The 16,825-nt window shown below is 43.3% G+C and overlaps 1 protein-coding gene across 2 annotated transcripts in view; it reads right to left on the bottom strand.

Moving 5' to 3' along the window:
• LOC124001301 (syntaxin-binding protein 6-like) overlaps window positions 1–16,825 on the bottom strand; it is a 108,052-nt gene that overhangs the window by 70,266 nt on the left and 20,961 nt on the right. For both annotated transcript variants that reach the window (XM_046307975.1, XM_046307976.1), the window contains exon 2: window positions 13,116–13,336. In XM_046307975.1, coding sequence (XP_046163931.1) covers window positions 13,116–13,269 — 154 coding nt within the window. In that variant the 5' untranslated portion in view covers window positions 13,270–13,336. The remainder of the gene's footprint in view (window positions 1–13,115; window positions 13,337–16,825) is intronic.

The following is a 16,825-nucleotide window of genomic DNA, read 5'->3' as shown; positions in this document are numbered from 1 at the left end:
GCCATTTAGCGTGCAAAATCAAAATTGCACTTAAACTGCAATATTATATTAACTTCTTGCGTCGAGCCATCCCGGATCCGGTATCGTGACTACAGCCTCAAGCTCATTACCATAACGCAACGTTAACTATTCATGAAAATCGCAAATGAAATGAAATTAATCTATTTGCTCTCAAGCTTAGCCTTTTGTTAACACTGTCATCTCAGATTTTCAAAATATGCTTCTCAACCATTGCAAAACAAGCATTTGTGTAACAGTATTGATAGCTAACATAGCATTTAGCATTAGCATTCAGCAGGCAACATTTTCACAAAAACCAGAAAAGCATTCAAATAAAATCATTTACCTTTGAAGAACTTCAGATGTTTTCAATGAGGAGACTCTCAGATATCAAATGTTCCATTTTTCCTTAAAGATGATTTGTTTAGGACAAATCGCTCCATTTTCTGCAACACGTTTAGCTACGAAAAAAACCTGTATCCAGGATTGTGTAAATCTATCCGCAAGCTCATTAGCATAACACAACGTTAACTATTCATGAAAATCGCAAATGAAATGAAATTGATCTATTTGCTCTCAAGCTTAGCCTTTTGTTAACACTCATCTCAGATTTTAAAAATATGCTTTTGAACCATAGCTAAACAAGCATTTGTGTAACAGTATTGATAGCCTAGCATAGGATTATGCCTATTTCAGCATGCAACATTTTCACAAAAACCAGAAAAGAATTCAAATAAAATAATTTACCTTTGAAGAACTTCAGATGTTTTCAATGGGGAGACTCAGTTAGATAGCAAAATGTTCCGTTTTTACAAAAAATATTATTTGTGTGGACCAATCGCTCCATTTTGTTCATCACTTTTGGGTAAGGAAAATAAATAAATAAGTCATGAAAACGCCAACTTTTTTCCAAATTAACTCCATAATATCGACAGAAACATGGCAAACCGATGTTTAGAATCAATCCTCAAGGTGTTGTTCACATATCTATCGACGATAAAATCCATCGTGGCAGTTTACTTTCTCTTCTGAAGAAATGGAACGCGCATGGACCTACAGATTACGCAATAATTTCGACACAGGACACCGGGCAGGACACCAGGTAAATGTAGTCTCTTATGGTCAATCTTCCAATGATATGCCTACAAACACGTCACAATGCTGCAGACACCTTGGGGAAACGACAGAAAGGCAGGCTCATTCCTGGCGCATTCACAGACATATAAGGAGACATTGGACCACAGCGCCTTCAGAATCTGGGGCATTTCCTGTATGAAACTTCATCTTGGTTTCGCCTGTAGCATTAGTTCTGGGGCACTCACAGATAATATCTTTGCCGTTTTGGAAACGTCAGAGTTTTGTCTTATCAAGGCTGTCAATTCCATGCATAGTCGAGCATCTTTTCGTGACAAAATATTGCGCTTAAAAACGGGCACATCTTTTTATCCAATAATGACATAGCGCCCCCATAGGTTGAAGAGGTTAAAGGACTTTCTCTTGCATTTCAAAGATGGAAAAAAAAAATCATGTTTTTTTTGTATCGTCTTTTACCAGATCTAATGTGTTACATTCTCCTACATTAATTTAACATTTCCACAAACTTAAGTGTTTCCTTTCAAATGGTATCAAGAATATACATATCCGTGCTTCAGGTCCTGAGCTACAGGCAGTTGGATATGGGTATGTCATTTTAGGCAAAAATGTTTTTAAAAAATGGGTCTGATACCAAGGTTTTAAATAAGACATTGTTTTTTTGGCTTATTTTGAGTGGACTCTAGAGGGAAAGGGTCACTGTGATTACATTCTACAACAGTCTCACGTAGCATTAGATACTTTGCTCTACAATATTAATATGAACTAATCAAAGTATGAATTAATAAAATATTAAAATGTGGTCAAAAGCTGGCATTAAATATTTTTCCATCTTTGGCCAGCCTTAATTCTCAAACCATTATTTTCCAAACATCTGAGGCAGTTTAATACTGCTGAAGTAGAACGTGATTGGAAGTCACCGAGAAGCTGTAAATAAAGCAGGTTATTAAGTGTTAAGTCATGAAGGCTTTCCGTTTGACAAGTACAGGGCACTGGCCAATTATATGCATGGCTGCCTTTTACAACAGCCACTACAGAGACTTTGTATAGGACTTTGGTTTTCTTTTCATCCTCCCTACATTTTCAATGCTGTCAATTTATTTTAACCCATTGCACACCTCACAGATGATGCTCTGGTACCACCAAACAACAGCCGAAAACATCCTGAGGACGGCTATGTCAGTTTCAAATGCAAAGAGGAAATGTACCTTTGGTTCAACTCTGGTCATGATACAGCACGTTGGCTGAGCGGTTGCCCTTGTGTATCTAACCGTCCAATCACCTCATTGTTATCCTCTGCGCCGTTGTCCCCTAAGAGCGTCAGCTCAACACAAGCTGTGAAACATTAACCACCATCACTTTCAATCATTTAGAAAGTAACTACATCTCTCAGCAGAGAAGAGACATCCAAACTCGAGTTTGTCTGGTTCCAAACGCCTCCGTCAGATGCATCTTCTGCTACATGTTAAGAGTTTGGAACCAGCCGACCCCACTTGTTGTTGTTACTGTAAGTCAAACATGGGCATTGGTGAGCACTCCAAAGCTACAGGACTTGAGGGAAAGGGGGATACCTAGTCAGTTGTCCAACAATGTATTCACCTAGTCTTCCGCATTTAACCCAACCCCTCTAAATCAGAGGTGCGGCAGGCTGCCTTAATCGACATCCACGTCTTCGGCACCCAGGGAACAGTTGCTGCCTTGCTCAGGGGCAGAACGACAGTTTTCCCTTGTCAGCTCGGGGATTCGGCCAAAACGCTCTAACCACTAGGCTGCCGCCCCAGAAGCTTGTTTACTGGTCTCATGGAGAAGATTGTGAACATATTCTCCTTTGGCCTTGAGCCAAGCTGTTAAAAGCCTCACTCAAGATTTGGGTGCAATAAAACGTATACAATTCATTTTGTGGAATCTACAAGAAAACATGCTGAGTTTTCCACTGCAGTGAAGACAAGCAACAAACATATTCATGGCATCAAGAATTCCACATTTTGTAAACATAAGCTTATTAGCTCTGATCCATTACACCACACAACATTGGCACACTAACTCAAATATATAGCAGTATGCCATCTCCAGATAATTTGTCTGATGCATAGATATTCAATAAAAGTCTACCCCATTATAGATTTAAAATCTTGGAGGGAACTCAAAGCACTAACTCTTTGTCCAAATATCCCCCTTCCACCTCTCCCCTCTCCTCTGTTCCCCTCCAGTGTGACAAGAGACCCTCACAGGCTCTGTGCAGCCTTAAATCAGGAGCTGAGGAGAGGTAGCAGCCAAAGGGCAAGGTAGGGAGGAGAGAGGAATGTAAAAAGAAAAAAATCTAAATAACACACCACCTCTTCAACTATCAGAGTTCCAGTCATAAAGAGACGGGGATCCCTACTGCTAAACAAAAACATATTACTTCTACACAGCCAAAGAAATGACCACAGTAATGTCACTGGGCTGCCAAGTGGATAGAGCTGTAATGGAGGAGTTTATATACATGCCAAACTAACCCGGATTCAGATGACCATTCTACCCATGCTAGATTACGGAGACACCATTTATAGAGATCGGCAGATAAGGGTGCTCTCGAGTGGCTAGATGTTTTTTTACCACTCGGCCATCAGATTTGCCACCAATGCTCCTTACAAGACACATAACTGCACTCTATACTCCTCTGTAAACTGGTTCTCTCTGTATTCGTCACAACACCTACTGGTTGATGCTTATTTATAAAACTCTTAGGTCTCACTCCCCCCTATCTGAGATACCTACTGCAGTCCTCATCCTCCACATACAACACCCGTTCTGCCAGTCACATTCTGTTAAAGGTCCCCAAAGCACACACATCCCTGGATCGCTCCTCTTGTTCAGTTTGCTGCAGCTAGCGACTGGAAACAGTGCAACAAACACTCGAACTGAACAGTTTTATCTCAATCTCGTCATTCAAAGACTCAATCGTGGACAGTCTTATTGAGAGTTGTGGCTGCTTTGTGTGATGTATTGTTGTCTCTACCTTCTTGCCCCTTGTGACATTTTGGTCACGTAGTGTATAAACGTGACATGGAATTTTGTCACAGAAAATAGTAGGTTTGCAGTATGGATCAGATGAAATGGAGGTCATTACCACTATATAAATTCATAGGGAAGTTTTAGGTGTGCCACAGAATGTTATATCCCATCAAGTTGTGCAACTGTTCAAAAAAAGGTTGGCAACCACTGGTGCATACAAATCTAACTACCTACCCAGTTACTGGCATTGGCACACACTAAGCTTGGGCGGTATCCAGATTTTCATATCATACTGTCCTTCACTCATCCCAGGATTTACGGTATTACCGGTATAGCACACAAGGGGGTACTAAAAACACAAGAAAAGGCCTTTGTGAAATCACATCGACGCTGTTCTAAAGAATTAAGCTACAACATACAAACTAATTGCAGACAGGCAAATCCAGCTCATAAAGTTATCCAAGCATAGCTAGTAGCTACCCAGTGTCATTTCCAGTGAGTGTGGACATTTACAAGCAAAAGGGAATGAGATTTTTTTTCTCCAAAGGAAGAGCAGCACACGTACACTGAGCAGAGGGGAGAAGAATGGAGGAAAAAAACGCTAATAGGAAGCACAGGAAAAAAATAACTCATCCAGAGCTCTTTGACTTCGAGCAGAACGTCATAAGATATCTGATGTTAGTAGTAAATTGCATATACGTGTAACTTCATCACTTCATGTGCACCGCACAACGGAGACCGTCCAATAGTTATAGAACACTATAGACTCACCGCCTCCTGCTTCCTCCCATTGTGCTATTTACGAACACGTGACTGTTCTGGGGAACTACGCTAAGCTTCACAATGTGACAGGTGAAATGAAGAACGCAATATGCTTCATCTAACATATTGCACAAGTTGACTGCAGGTATTAACTTAAGAAAGTAGCTACAAATATTCAAATCTATTGAAAAACTTCCAAACTATTTCTTTGAAGGTATTTACAGTATTGAGAAACCATCCTATGGCTTTTTCCAAATACCCCGGTATACGGTATACCGCCCAAGCCTAGCTTGCACACACACATAGGCACATACAGTCCTACACACAGATAGCATCTGTGTGTCCTGCACTCTCTCTCCACTCTAAATACTGAAAGCAAAGTGCTGCATCAATCTGCAGTGGCTTACTGCATCATCAGCCTTGAGAAGAATACAGAACATTCCTCAAAACCAAGACCAGAACAACCAAGTCACACCTCCACAAACACTTATTTGTCAAGACTTTGAGAACATTGCGACTTCATTTCAAGCTAAACACTCAGGAACTTTTTTCAAATCCTGGCAAAGAAATGTAAATGCAACTTTGACTTTCTCATCACGACTATTTTCACGAGGTAAGATGCCTGAAAACACTTTCACACAGCAACGACCTGGGGGAGAGTTGCAGAGGAGAGAGGAGAAGAACAATGATCCAATATTTCTTAAGTTAACGATATGCGACTTTGAAGTGCCGAGAGATTCCGTGTAACCTTTCCCTGATGGATACCTGCCTTTAAAAGCACTGTCATCCATCTTGTAGCGCAGATGGTGTCAATGCTTTCCATCTATCTCTCTAAATAAATATACATCCATCCTCGTTCCATCTGGACCGTGTGGGTTACACTGACCTCTCTGCAAAACCACATGTGAATACATAATCATGGTGGGAAGTATTTCTGCAGTGATTCAGACTTGATAACTAAGTTCAGACAGCTTTCTTGACTTACCTAATCACTACAGCTAAGAAGCTTAGTCTACAAATATGCCTGTGGGGCTACACACCAATCCATCTCCCTACATAATAAATCATCTATGAAGGTGAAGGGGGAGGCGGCTAACGTTCATAAAATCAGTGACAGATTGGTACCAATTCAAGTTTGAGATCAATTCGTTCATGTTTGTCAGGCCGTCTGTGCTTGGTGGAGTAGGTCTCAGGTTCACATATACCTACAGGGAGATGGACTGCTGGAATGTCGACACACACACGCACACAAAGACCCTTTACACCTGCAACCATGGTCATCCACACCAGGGTGAACACACAAGCACATCATGCATAAAAAAAACATGTGCTCCCACACACAAACGTACGCCTGCATAAGCACTTAGCATACAAACACACACACTCACCACCTGCACATAAAACACAGATTTGTTAGTGTGACATGGCAGGGTCTTGCTGTGTATTGATCAGACAGGAATGGCTCCATATCACTGCCTGCTCTTCATTTCCTGCTCTAAACTCCCTTAAGCCCTGACCAGCCTCCGACACACAGACAGACAAACGGGCAAACGATACAGGAACATCCAAAACTGCAAAGGTGCTGGTTTACCCTTTGTTTATACTGTACTTTGTCAATATAGTCTTCAACACTTGTTTAGCTGTCCTGCCCAGTGTAAAAGCCCTGAGATTCAGTACTGGAGAGAGACAAACATGGGAACACAGCGATCAAAGTCTGATCCCACTGACTTGGCCCTGCCTGGGTTCCTGGCACTGCACCAGCACCTTCCTTCTCTCTCATACGGAGTACGAAGCCCTGATGCACTATCCTTTAGGTGTGTGTGTGTGTGTTTGTGTGAGTGAGTGACAGACTGAGACCAATGTCCTTTTATACAAGCTTATAGAGTACACACACAGCAACAACAGCATCCACTGTTTACGTCCCAACTTCCTTCCAATGTCTGACTACATTTCCACCAATTCAACCCCATTTTATAAAAAGCAGAGCAAGAGTTTCCAGACATTAATCCAACAGTGTATACGTTACACCCTGTTTAAAACATTCCTATAACACTAACAGTGCAGCGATAGTACATTTTAATAGCCAGCCCATTGATTTTAGGAAAATAATGCTCCAGGAAATGCCCTGTAGTGGAGTCATTTAAGTAACACTATTCTACTTGATGATCCCAGAGTACACTGACTCACTTGCTAGTTATGGCCCTCCTGGACAAACAGTCAAGTCAGCGAGCGTTCGTGTGGTTCCTGCCGAGACAGAAGTGAAAGACAACAAGGAAAAGTGCAGTCGCAGCATCTTGCCCAGGCCTATAGGGTTCAGTGAAGAATGCACCGACCGCACATCTCCCTGAGAACAACAGAACATCCATCCAATTCACACCCACTAAACTCCCACTCAGTGAACAAAAACACACACCTTTAAACTTTTAGCTTTCTTGTTGCTAGAAGTCAATTGTACAAAATCACAGCCTTGAGCGTGAATTGATTTAAGATCAACGTTGTAAAGAACACCTTGTCAAGACCAACATTGGCAGTAATTTAATTTCACTGTGCATTGAGCACCAATAAATTAAAAATCAGGCTACTTGGTGACATTTATTCAATAACGGTTATGTGTCATGATAAAGTGCATTGTGTGCAAACGTAACGAGACCATTCATGACAATGTTCTTTGAGAGACCTCTCGCATAGTCTGAATGAAAGGATGCTCTACTCTCTGCTTGAGTAAAGACATGTGGTAGGGCACTATACCAGTAATGGACTGACTGGACCGATCTGAACGGCATCCATCTTGCCTGGGGTCACTGGCTGTAGCAGTACACTACGTTCAGTGGCCAGAGAAAGTGAAGTACAGTAGAGCGCTCTGGGCTCACTGATCCTAGGTCAGTATGGTGGCCATGTCAACACAGTAGCCTTACTGTATCAAAGGCGTGTCAATAGCTTCTTACATAAAAGTGCCTCTGTATTTCGATGGGCCTCACTGCCTACTGTTCTGTACCACTGGAGCAGCAGTCATTGGATTGTCAACTCATCCTTGAGGTTCACGCGCACACGCGCACACACACGCACGCACGCACACACGCACACACGCACGCACACACGCACGCACACGCGCACGCGCACACACACACACACACAAGTATGGCTGTCAATGACAAGAGTCAGCTGATGAATGCCCATCCACGTGGTAATCCGACTGTTTGTAAAACAGGCCATTGCACTGGCTTAATTAGTCCTGATACCTGTGACTAATAAAGTTGGCTATTTAAGCACTGAATATCAGCTACCCAACCTTATCAGGAGTTATCGTGAGTCTATTTGCAATGTGTTTACACAGCTGGAAAAGCAGAAGTATTTTATTTTTGCTATGATGAGATTGTCAACAAAATTTTTTTACAGATACAAACATGAAACCACTGATCAGGACAATGGGGTGAAACTCCTTCTCCAATCCATAAAGTCCATTTAGGCTATTTGATCGGAGCAACCTGCATTATGTAAAAAATATCTGTCTTATTACATTGTCATACATTTTACCTCCAGCCTGTCGTCGATTATAGAAAAGGCCACACCCTTTCTACCTATCCTATATCTGCTACTTGAGTTATGTTAGTTTATTTTATTGACTGAACGTTGGTGGAGCGCCAATCTGAAGTCGTAGAATGCAGAGTATCAACTGCAAGATAAAGAATGGTTGGCTGATTTTGACTTCACCGTGGACATCATGGCCCCCATGAATGAACTGATCAGCCTCATCAAAACCTTCAAGGGAAAATGAATCCTCCTGACCAGCCAAGTAGAAGCCAACAATCTCACCCACCTTCCGACACGACTAGTCTGTTCCCCATCAGGTGACACGACTAGTCTGTTCCCCATCAGGTGACACGACTAGTCTGTTCCCCATCAGGTGACACGACTAGTCTGTTCCCCATCAGGTGACACGACTAGTCTGTTCCCCATCAGGTGACACGACTAGTCTGTTCCCCATCAGGTGACACGACTAGTCTGTTCCCCATCAGGTGACACGACTAGTCTGTTCCCCATCAGGTGACACGACTAGTCTGTTCCCCATCAGGTGACACGACTAGTCTGTTCCCCATCAGGTGACACGACTAGTCTGTTCCCCATCAGGTGACACGACTAGTCTGTTCCCCATCAGGTGACACGACTAGTCTGTTCCCCATCAGGTGACACGACTAGTCTGTTCCCCATCAGGTGACACGACTAGTCTGTTCCCCATCAGGTGACACGACTAGTCTGTTCCCCATCAGGTGACACGACTAGTCTGTTCCCCATCAGGTGACACGACTAGTCTGTTCCCCATCAGGTGACACGACTAGTCTGTTCCCCATCAGGTGACACGACTAGTCTGTTCCCCATCAGGTGACACGACTAGTCTGTTCCCCATCAGGTGACACGACTAGTCTGTTCCCCATCAGGTGACACGACTAGTCTGTTCCCCATCAGGTGACACGACTAGTCTGTTCCCCATCAGGTGACACGACTAGTCTGTTCCCCATCAGGTGACACGACTAGTCTGTTCCCCATCAGGTGACACGACTAGTCTGTTCCCCATCAGGTGACACGACTAGTCTGTTCCCCATCAGGTGACACGACTAGTCTGTTCCCCATCAGGTGACACGACTAGTCTGTTCCCCATCAGGTGACACGACTAGTCTGTTCCCCATCAGGTGACACGACTAGTCTGTTCCCCATCAGGTGACACGACTAGTCTGTTCCCCATCAGGTGACACGACTAGTCTGTTCCCCATCAGGTGACACGACTAGTCTGTTCCCCATCAGGTGACACGACTAGTCTGTTCCCCATCAGGTGACACGACTAGTCTGTTCCCCATCAGGTGACACGACTAGTCTGTTCCCCATCAGGTGACACGACTAGTCTGTTCCCCATCAGGTGACACGACTAGTCTGTTCCCCATCAGGTGACACGACTAGTCTGTTCCCCATCAGGTGACACGACTAGTCTGTTCCCCATCAGGTGACACGACTAGTCTGTTCCCCATCAGGTGACACGACTAGTCTGTTCCCCATCAGGTGACACGACTAGTCTGTTCCCCATCAGGTGACACGACTAGTCTGTTCCCCATCAGGTGACACGACTAGTCTGTTCCCCATCAGGTGACACGACTAGTCTGTTCCCCATCAGGTGACACGACTAGTCTGTTCCCCATCAGGTGACACTGTTCCCCACTGAGTCTGTTCCCCATCATCAGGTGACACGACTAGTCTGTTCCCCATCAGGTGACACGACTAGTCTGTTCCCCATCAGGTGACACGACTAGTCTGTTCCCCATCAGGTGACACGACTAGTCTGTTCCCCATCAGGTGACACGACTAGTCTGTTCCCCATCAGGTGACACGACTAGTCTGTTCCCCATCAGGTGACACGACTAGTCTGTTCCCCATCAGGTGACACGACTAGTCTGTTCCCCATCAGGTGACACGACTAGTCTGTTCCCCATCAGGTGACACGACTAGTCTGTTCCCCATCAGGTGACACGACTAGTCTGTTCCCCATCAGGTGACACGACTAGTCTGTTCCCTATCAGCGGGAGAAGTATACGTCGCTGCTGTGTGATTTGAACAGTGAGTTTCCTCGTCGTTTTGAGGATTTCAAAGTCTTGGAAAATGACCAGCTGTTGGTTTCCTCTCCTTTCACCTTCAATGTGGACAACGCTCCCACTGACTGGAACTTGAGCTTATCGATCGTCAGTCTGATGCAGTGAATGGAGAACTATTTAAAACAATGTCACTGACGAGGTTCTATGCATCTCGATGAAAAAAACTTTCCAAAGATTAAGAGTCATGCCCAGAAGATGTTTGTCCTGTTTGGGTCAACCTATGTATGTGAACAGACATGTTCAGTGATGAAATATAACAAGTCAAGGCACAGATCATCTCTTACAGACTCACCACTCAGCAATCCTGCTCATAGCGACGTCAGAAACTATACCAGACTTCACCGCCCTAAACAATGCCCATCAGAGACTTCACTCCTCACACTGAGTAGTTTAAATGTAATTTTGAGCTCTCTTGGTGTTTTTGTTCATACCCAATAACAAGAGTTCTGTCAGTGGTGCTGAATGCACCGTGTACATTTCCCTCCGTGTAGTTCATTGCATGTTTAATAATGAAATTACCAACAAAAATCAGAACATGGGTGTGGTTTATATATGTGCATGTTAAAAAAGTAAAATAAGTAGCATATCTGGATGTGATTTACAGTAGATATATCTGTCAACAGTCATACACATGACGTATAGTCCCGTAATATGATCCTTGCACCCGATGGCAAAAATATATTCTTGTGGCCCTCCATGTAAAATAATTGCCTAGTCGGTAGTGAATGTGTACAGCTCCTACAAGCTGATGAGCCATATAGAGGGACAGGATCTGTGCTGCTCCACAAAGCACAACCCTTACAATATGTAGTAGTAGACCTAGAATTGTGAATGTGCATCTATTCACCTTATAGCAGTCAGTGGGACAAACGGAGGATTCTTCTTCCCCATCCAACAAATTCCACCAACAGTCTTTGCATCACAAATTTACAGTGATATTTAAAGTGACGCTATAGGTTTTGAATCATTTCAGCCAGTAGTTTTGAAAGTAGTGTTCACAAGCCAAAATGTCTTATTTCTTCCACTCGATGTTGGAACATTGCTGAGGGGATTTGCATCCATTTAGCCACAAGAGCATTAGTGAGGTTGGGCACCGATGTTGGGCGATTCATTCCGAGGGTGTTCAATGGGGTTGAGGTCAGGGCTCTGTACAGGCCAGTCAAGTTCTTACACACCGATCGACAAACCATTTCTGTATGGACCTCGCTTTGTGCACAGGGGCATAGTCATGCTAAAAAAAGGGCTTTACCCAAACTCCAGCCCCAGACCATTATTCCTCCTCCGCAAAACTTTACAGTCGGCACTATGCATTCGGGCAGGTAGCGTTCTCCTGGCATCCACCAATCCCAGATTTGTCCGTCGGACTGCCAGATGGTTAAGTGTGAATCATCACTCAAGAGAACGTGTTTCCACTGCTCTAGAGTCCAACTGTGGCGAGCTTTACACCACTCCAGCTGACACTTAGCATTGCTCATGGTGATCTTAGGCTTGTGCGCGGCTGCTTGGCCAGTTCTTGTGCTGACGTTGCTTCCAGAGGAACTTTGGAACGCGGTAGTGAGTGTTGCAACTGAGGACAGAGGATTTTCAGCAATCAGCGGCCCCGTTCTGTGAGCTTGTGTGGCCTACCACTTCCCGGCTCAGCCATTGTTGCTACTAGACGTTTCCACTTCACAATAACAGCACTTACAGTTGACCAGGACAGCTCTAGCAGCGCAGAAATGTGACTGACTTGTTGTAAAGGTGGCATCTTATGACGGTGCCACGTTGAAAGTCACTGAGCTCTTCAGTAAGTCCATTCTACTGACAATGTTAACCCGTGGAGATTGCATGGCTGCATATATCAATATTTATTTTTCTTCTTGCAATTCGTATATATGTTACAAATCCACTTCGTACAAAACGTTACGAATTTGTAGGTGCTTTAAGATCTAAGAAAAAGGTGCCCAAGAATTGAAAAAAATAAATAATAATCTGACCAATAGGGAAATGGTGAAGAAGAGTGCTGTACAGTACTACAGACATCAGGGTAAAAAGCGTGTCAACTGTCATAACGCACCAGGTTGTAATTACTTACTGGAAGACTACATTGAGTCTTAACGCGGTGGCACCAGCGTGGTAGTTTTGGCCTTCAAGGTTAAGGTTTACAGCAGTAAACAGGCTCTTCAGAGAGCGTATTAGAAGGTGAATTGAAGGGGACGTGTATTGCAATGTGGTCTCTCTAGCATGTTACCTCAAGTCCAGGCTGATAACACTGACAGTGAGGATAATCACTCTGGGCACACGTTGGATCAGATGCAGTACAGCCCCCTCTAGTCAGTCCACCAACACACACACACCCATACAAATAAACAAATACACACACTCATACCACTGCCATCAAGAAACCTGTCAATAGCAGGGACATTATAGCTACATGCCACAGACAATGCTACAGGGAAACCTGTCAGTCTGGAGTAGTCATCAGCACAGGAGCCCCAGAAGCCCCAGCACTCACAGATATGAAGAGAGGAATGGAACACAATACTGTAAAGAGAGGAACGGCAAAACAACGAGAGAAAAAAACTAGGAAAGGATAGGAGGTAAAAAGAGGAAAGACAAATAAATGAAAAATGAGGGTTGTAGTACCTGAGAGGCAGATGAAGGTCATGTAGTCTCCCTGTCCTCCAGTAGCCAGGAAGGGTATCTTCTTCTTGGTCCTCCTCTTCACCTGCACGGCTGCAAGCATCTTCTCATCGTGGGGCGTGAACACCGCCTTGTTGATGGCAGACTTGGCACTCATCTTGGGGGAGGGGGAGAGTCGCAGAGAGAGAGAGAGGGTAGAAGGAGAGGAGTTCGTCAGCTCTCCTCTGTGGATGGAAAGAGATAAGATCATTGGTGAGTGTTACTTTGGTGGAAGGGGTTAGGTTATAGGGTTTAATATTTTCCCAGTATTTTAACAATGTTGCATCCTGAGAATAAACCTCTTCTCTCCCGGGTAGCCCGGTATTTCCTGCAAAAAACAGAAGTGTAATTCAAAACAATATGAAGTATATAAAAATATAAAAAAAGTAAAGCCTGATGCTTCCAGAGCCTGATAAGCTATACATTATATACAGTGAGACAAAAAAGTATTTAGTAAGCCACCAATTATGCAAGTCCTCCCACTTAAAAAGATGAGGCCTGTAATTTTCATCACAGGTACACTTCAACTATGGCAGACAAAATGAGAAGAATAAAAAAAATCCAGAAAATCACATTGTAGAATTTTTAATTAATTTATTTGTAAATTATGGTGGAAAATAAGTATTTGGTCAATAACAAAAGTTTCTCAATACTTTGTTATATACCCTTTGTTGGCAATGACAGAGGTCAAACGTTTTCTGTAAGTCTTCACAAGGCTTTCACACACTGTTGCTGGTATTTTGGCCCATTCCTCCATGCAAATCTCCTCTAGAGCAGTGATGTTTTGGGGCTGTTGCTGGGCAACACGGACTTTCAACTCCCTCCAAAGATTTTCTATGGGGTTGAGATCTGGAGACTGGCTAGGCCACTCCAGGACCTTGAAATGCTTCTTACGAAGCCACTCCTTCGTTGCCCGGGGCGGTGTGTTTGGGATCATTGTCATGCTGAAAGACCCAGCCACGTTTCATCTTCAATGCCCTTGCTGATGGAAGGAGGTTTTTACTCAAAATCTCACGATACATGGCCCCATTCATTCTTTCCTTTACACGCATCAGTCATCCTGGTCCCTTTGCAGAAAAACAGCCCCAAAGCATGATGTTTCCACCCCCATGCTTCACAGTAGGTATGGTGTTCTTTGGATGCAACTCAGCATCCTTTGTCCTCCAAACACGACGAGTTGAGTTTACCAAAAAGTTATATTTTGGTTTCATCTGACCACATGACATACTCCCAATCTTCTTCTGGATCATCCAAATGCTCTCTAGCAAACTTCAGACGGGCCTGGACATGTACTGGCTTAAGCAGGGGGACACGTCTGGCACTGCAGGATTTGAGTCCCTGGCGGCGTAGTGTGTTACTGATGGTAGGCTTTGTTACTTCGGTCCCAGCTCTCTGCAGGTCATTCACAAGGTCCCCCCGTGTGGTTCTGGGATTTTTGCTCACCGTTCTTGTGATCATTTTGACCCCACGGGGTGAGATCTTGCGTGGAGCCCCAGATCAAGGGAGATTATCAGTGGTCTTCCATATCCTAATTGCTCCCACAGTTGATTTCTTCAAACCAAGCTGCTTACCTATTGCAGATTCAGTCTTTCCAGCCTGGTGCAGGTCTACAATTTTGTTTCTAGTGTCCTTTGACAGCTCTTTGGTCCTGGCCATAGTAGAGTTTGGAGTGTGACTGTTTGAGGTTGTGGACAGGTGTCTTTTATACTGATAACAAGTTCAAACAGGTGCCATTAATACAGGTAACGAGCGGAGGACAGAGGGGCCTCTTAAAGAAGAAGTTACAGGTCTGTGAGAGACAGAAATCTTGCTTGTTTGTAGGTGACCAAATACTTATTTTCCACCATAATTTACAAATAAATTCATTAAAAATCCTACAATGTGATTTTCTGGATTTTTTTCTCTCATTTTGTCTGTCATCGTTGAAGTGTACCTATGATGACAATTACAGGCCTCTCATCTTTTTATAATATATATAATAATAATAATATATGCCATTTAGCAGACGCTTTTATCCAAAGCGACTTACAGTCATGTGTGCATACATTCTACGTATGGATGGTCCCGGGGATCGAACCCACTACCCTGGCGTTACAAGCGCCATGCTCTACCAACTGAGCTACAGAAGTAGGATAAATGCACAATTGGTAGCCGACTTAACTTTTTTGCCCCACTGTACATTTTATGAACCCAAGCCCCCAAAAAATGAAATGATTGTGTCATTATCCAACACAAATGATTTATAGGCCAGATATGCTTTACGCACGTCATAAAAACATAAAAGCCCATAGATGTTGCTAGCTATATGCGCTCTTGGGTAAATAAATGAAACAAGCTCCAGTAGGCTAATCTTTTTGAGTGTGAACTGTATTTCATGGACTGGAATTATGCACCTCCTTCAACTCATGATGAAGCTGGGACAGAACTTTCTGGTGCATCACATGTGGATTCTGGTGCATTACATACGGCCTACAAAGTTAGAAGTATAGGCTAGAGAATTTGATTTTAAAATATAATAGGGCCTATTTGTATTAGTCGGAGGCTGACTCATATGATTTTATAATATTTCCCATAATGTTATAGCCTACCTCTTTCTATTGTTGCTTCATTCTTTCCTCACAACAGTTAAGTTACGTTGTCCTCATCTTCATTATTCTAATGACATGCTTGTATAATAGGACTATAATTAGATTCAGACGGCTTTCACGAAGATTGAATTGTTATATGTCTGAATAAATAAATGCTATAGCCTACCGCCATCGCGCGTTCTCGCTTCTTTCAAATGACCCGTGAGTTCTATTGTCTGCTGTAATTAACAGTCAGCAAACAGCTTACACCCTTCTTTGAATAGTCTATTGCTATGAGAAATACACACAAAAAAGTCCAGCAAACTATTCTAGTCTAGCTTTTCTTGCATGGGACCCCAAGAGCTATTGTAAAGTGGCTGTTCCACTGGATGTCACAAGGTGAATGCACCAATTTGTAAGTCGCTCTGGATAAGAGCGTCTGCTAAATGACTTAAATGTAAATGTCTAAGGAGCTTTTTTTAAGGAGAGAGGCCAGAGGAGCACAGGTTTGTGCACAGAGGCTATAAGTTAGAAGCTTATTATGCATAACCCATCATTAATTAGCTAAATAGAAGGCTGCATTGAATGCATTACCTGAAAGAGGTAAGCTAGGACATCTATATATGCATATATCAATCTTGAACAGGATTATCTATTTTGGATGGAATTTGAATCTAATTGAGAAAGGCTGCGAGAGTGCTTGCGCATGCATTGATTCAATGCAACAACATCCAAGTGATAGGCTGTTTTAAAACTCTGCAGGTGCAAAAAAAATACATCTTCACATTCTTCCAGAATCTCCCATAAGTGTTCAATTGGGTTGAGATCTGGTGACTGAGTCAGTCATGGCATATGGTTGACATTATGTTCATGCTCATCAAACCATTCAGTGACCACTCGTACCCTGTGGATGGGGGCATTGTCATCTTGTTGGGGCATAGCCATTGTGGCCAAAAGAATTCCCTGCCCAGCATTTTTACAATTGACCCTAAGCACGATAGGATGCTAATTGCTTGATTAACTGAGGAACTACACCTGTCTGGAAGCACCTGCTTTCAATATACTTTGTATCCCTCATTTACTTAAGTGTTTCCATTATTTTGGCAG

The sequence above is a fragment of the Oncorhynchus gorbuscha genome, linkage group LG17 (genome assembly GCF_021184085.1).
Source record: "Oncorhynchus gorbuscha isolate QuinsamMale2020 ecotype Even-year linkage group LG17, OgorEven_v1.0, whole genome shotgun sequence".
In the NCBI taxonomy this organism is placed as follows: domain Eukaryota; kingdom Metazoa; phylum Chordata; class Actinopteri; order Salmoniformes; family Salmonidae; genus Oncorhynchus; species Oncorhynchus gorbuscha.
This window is presented reverse-complemented; position numbering and strand designations above follow the sequence as displayed.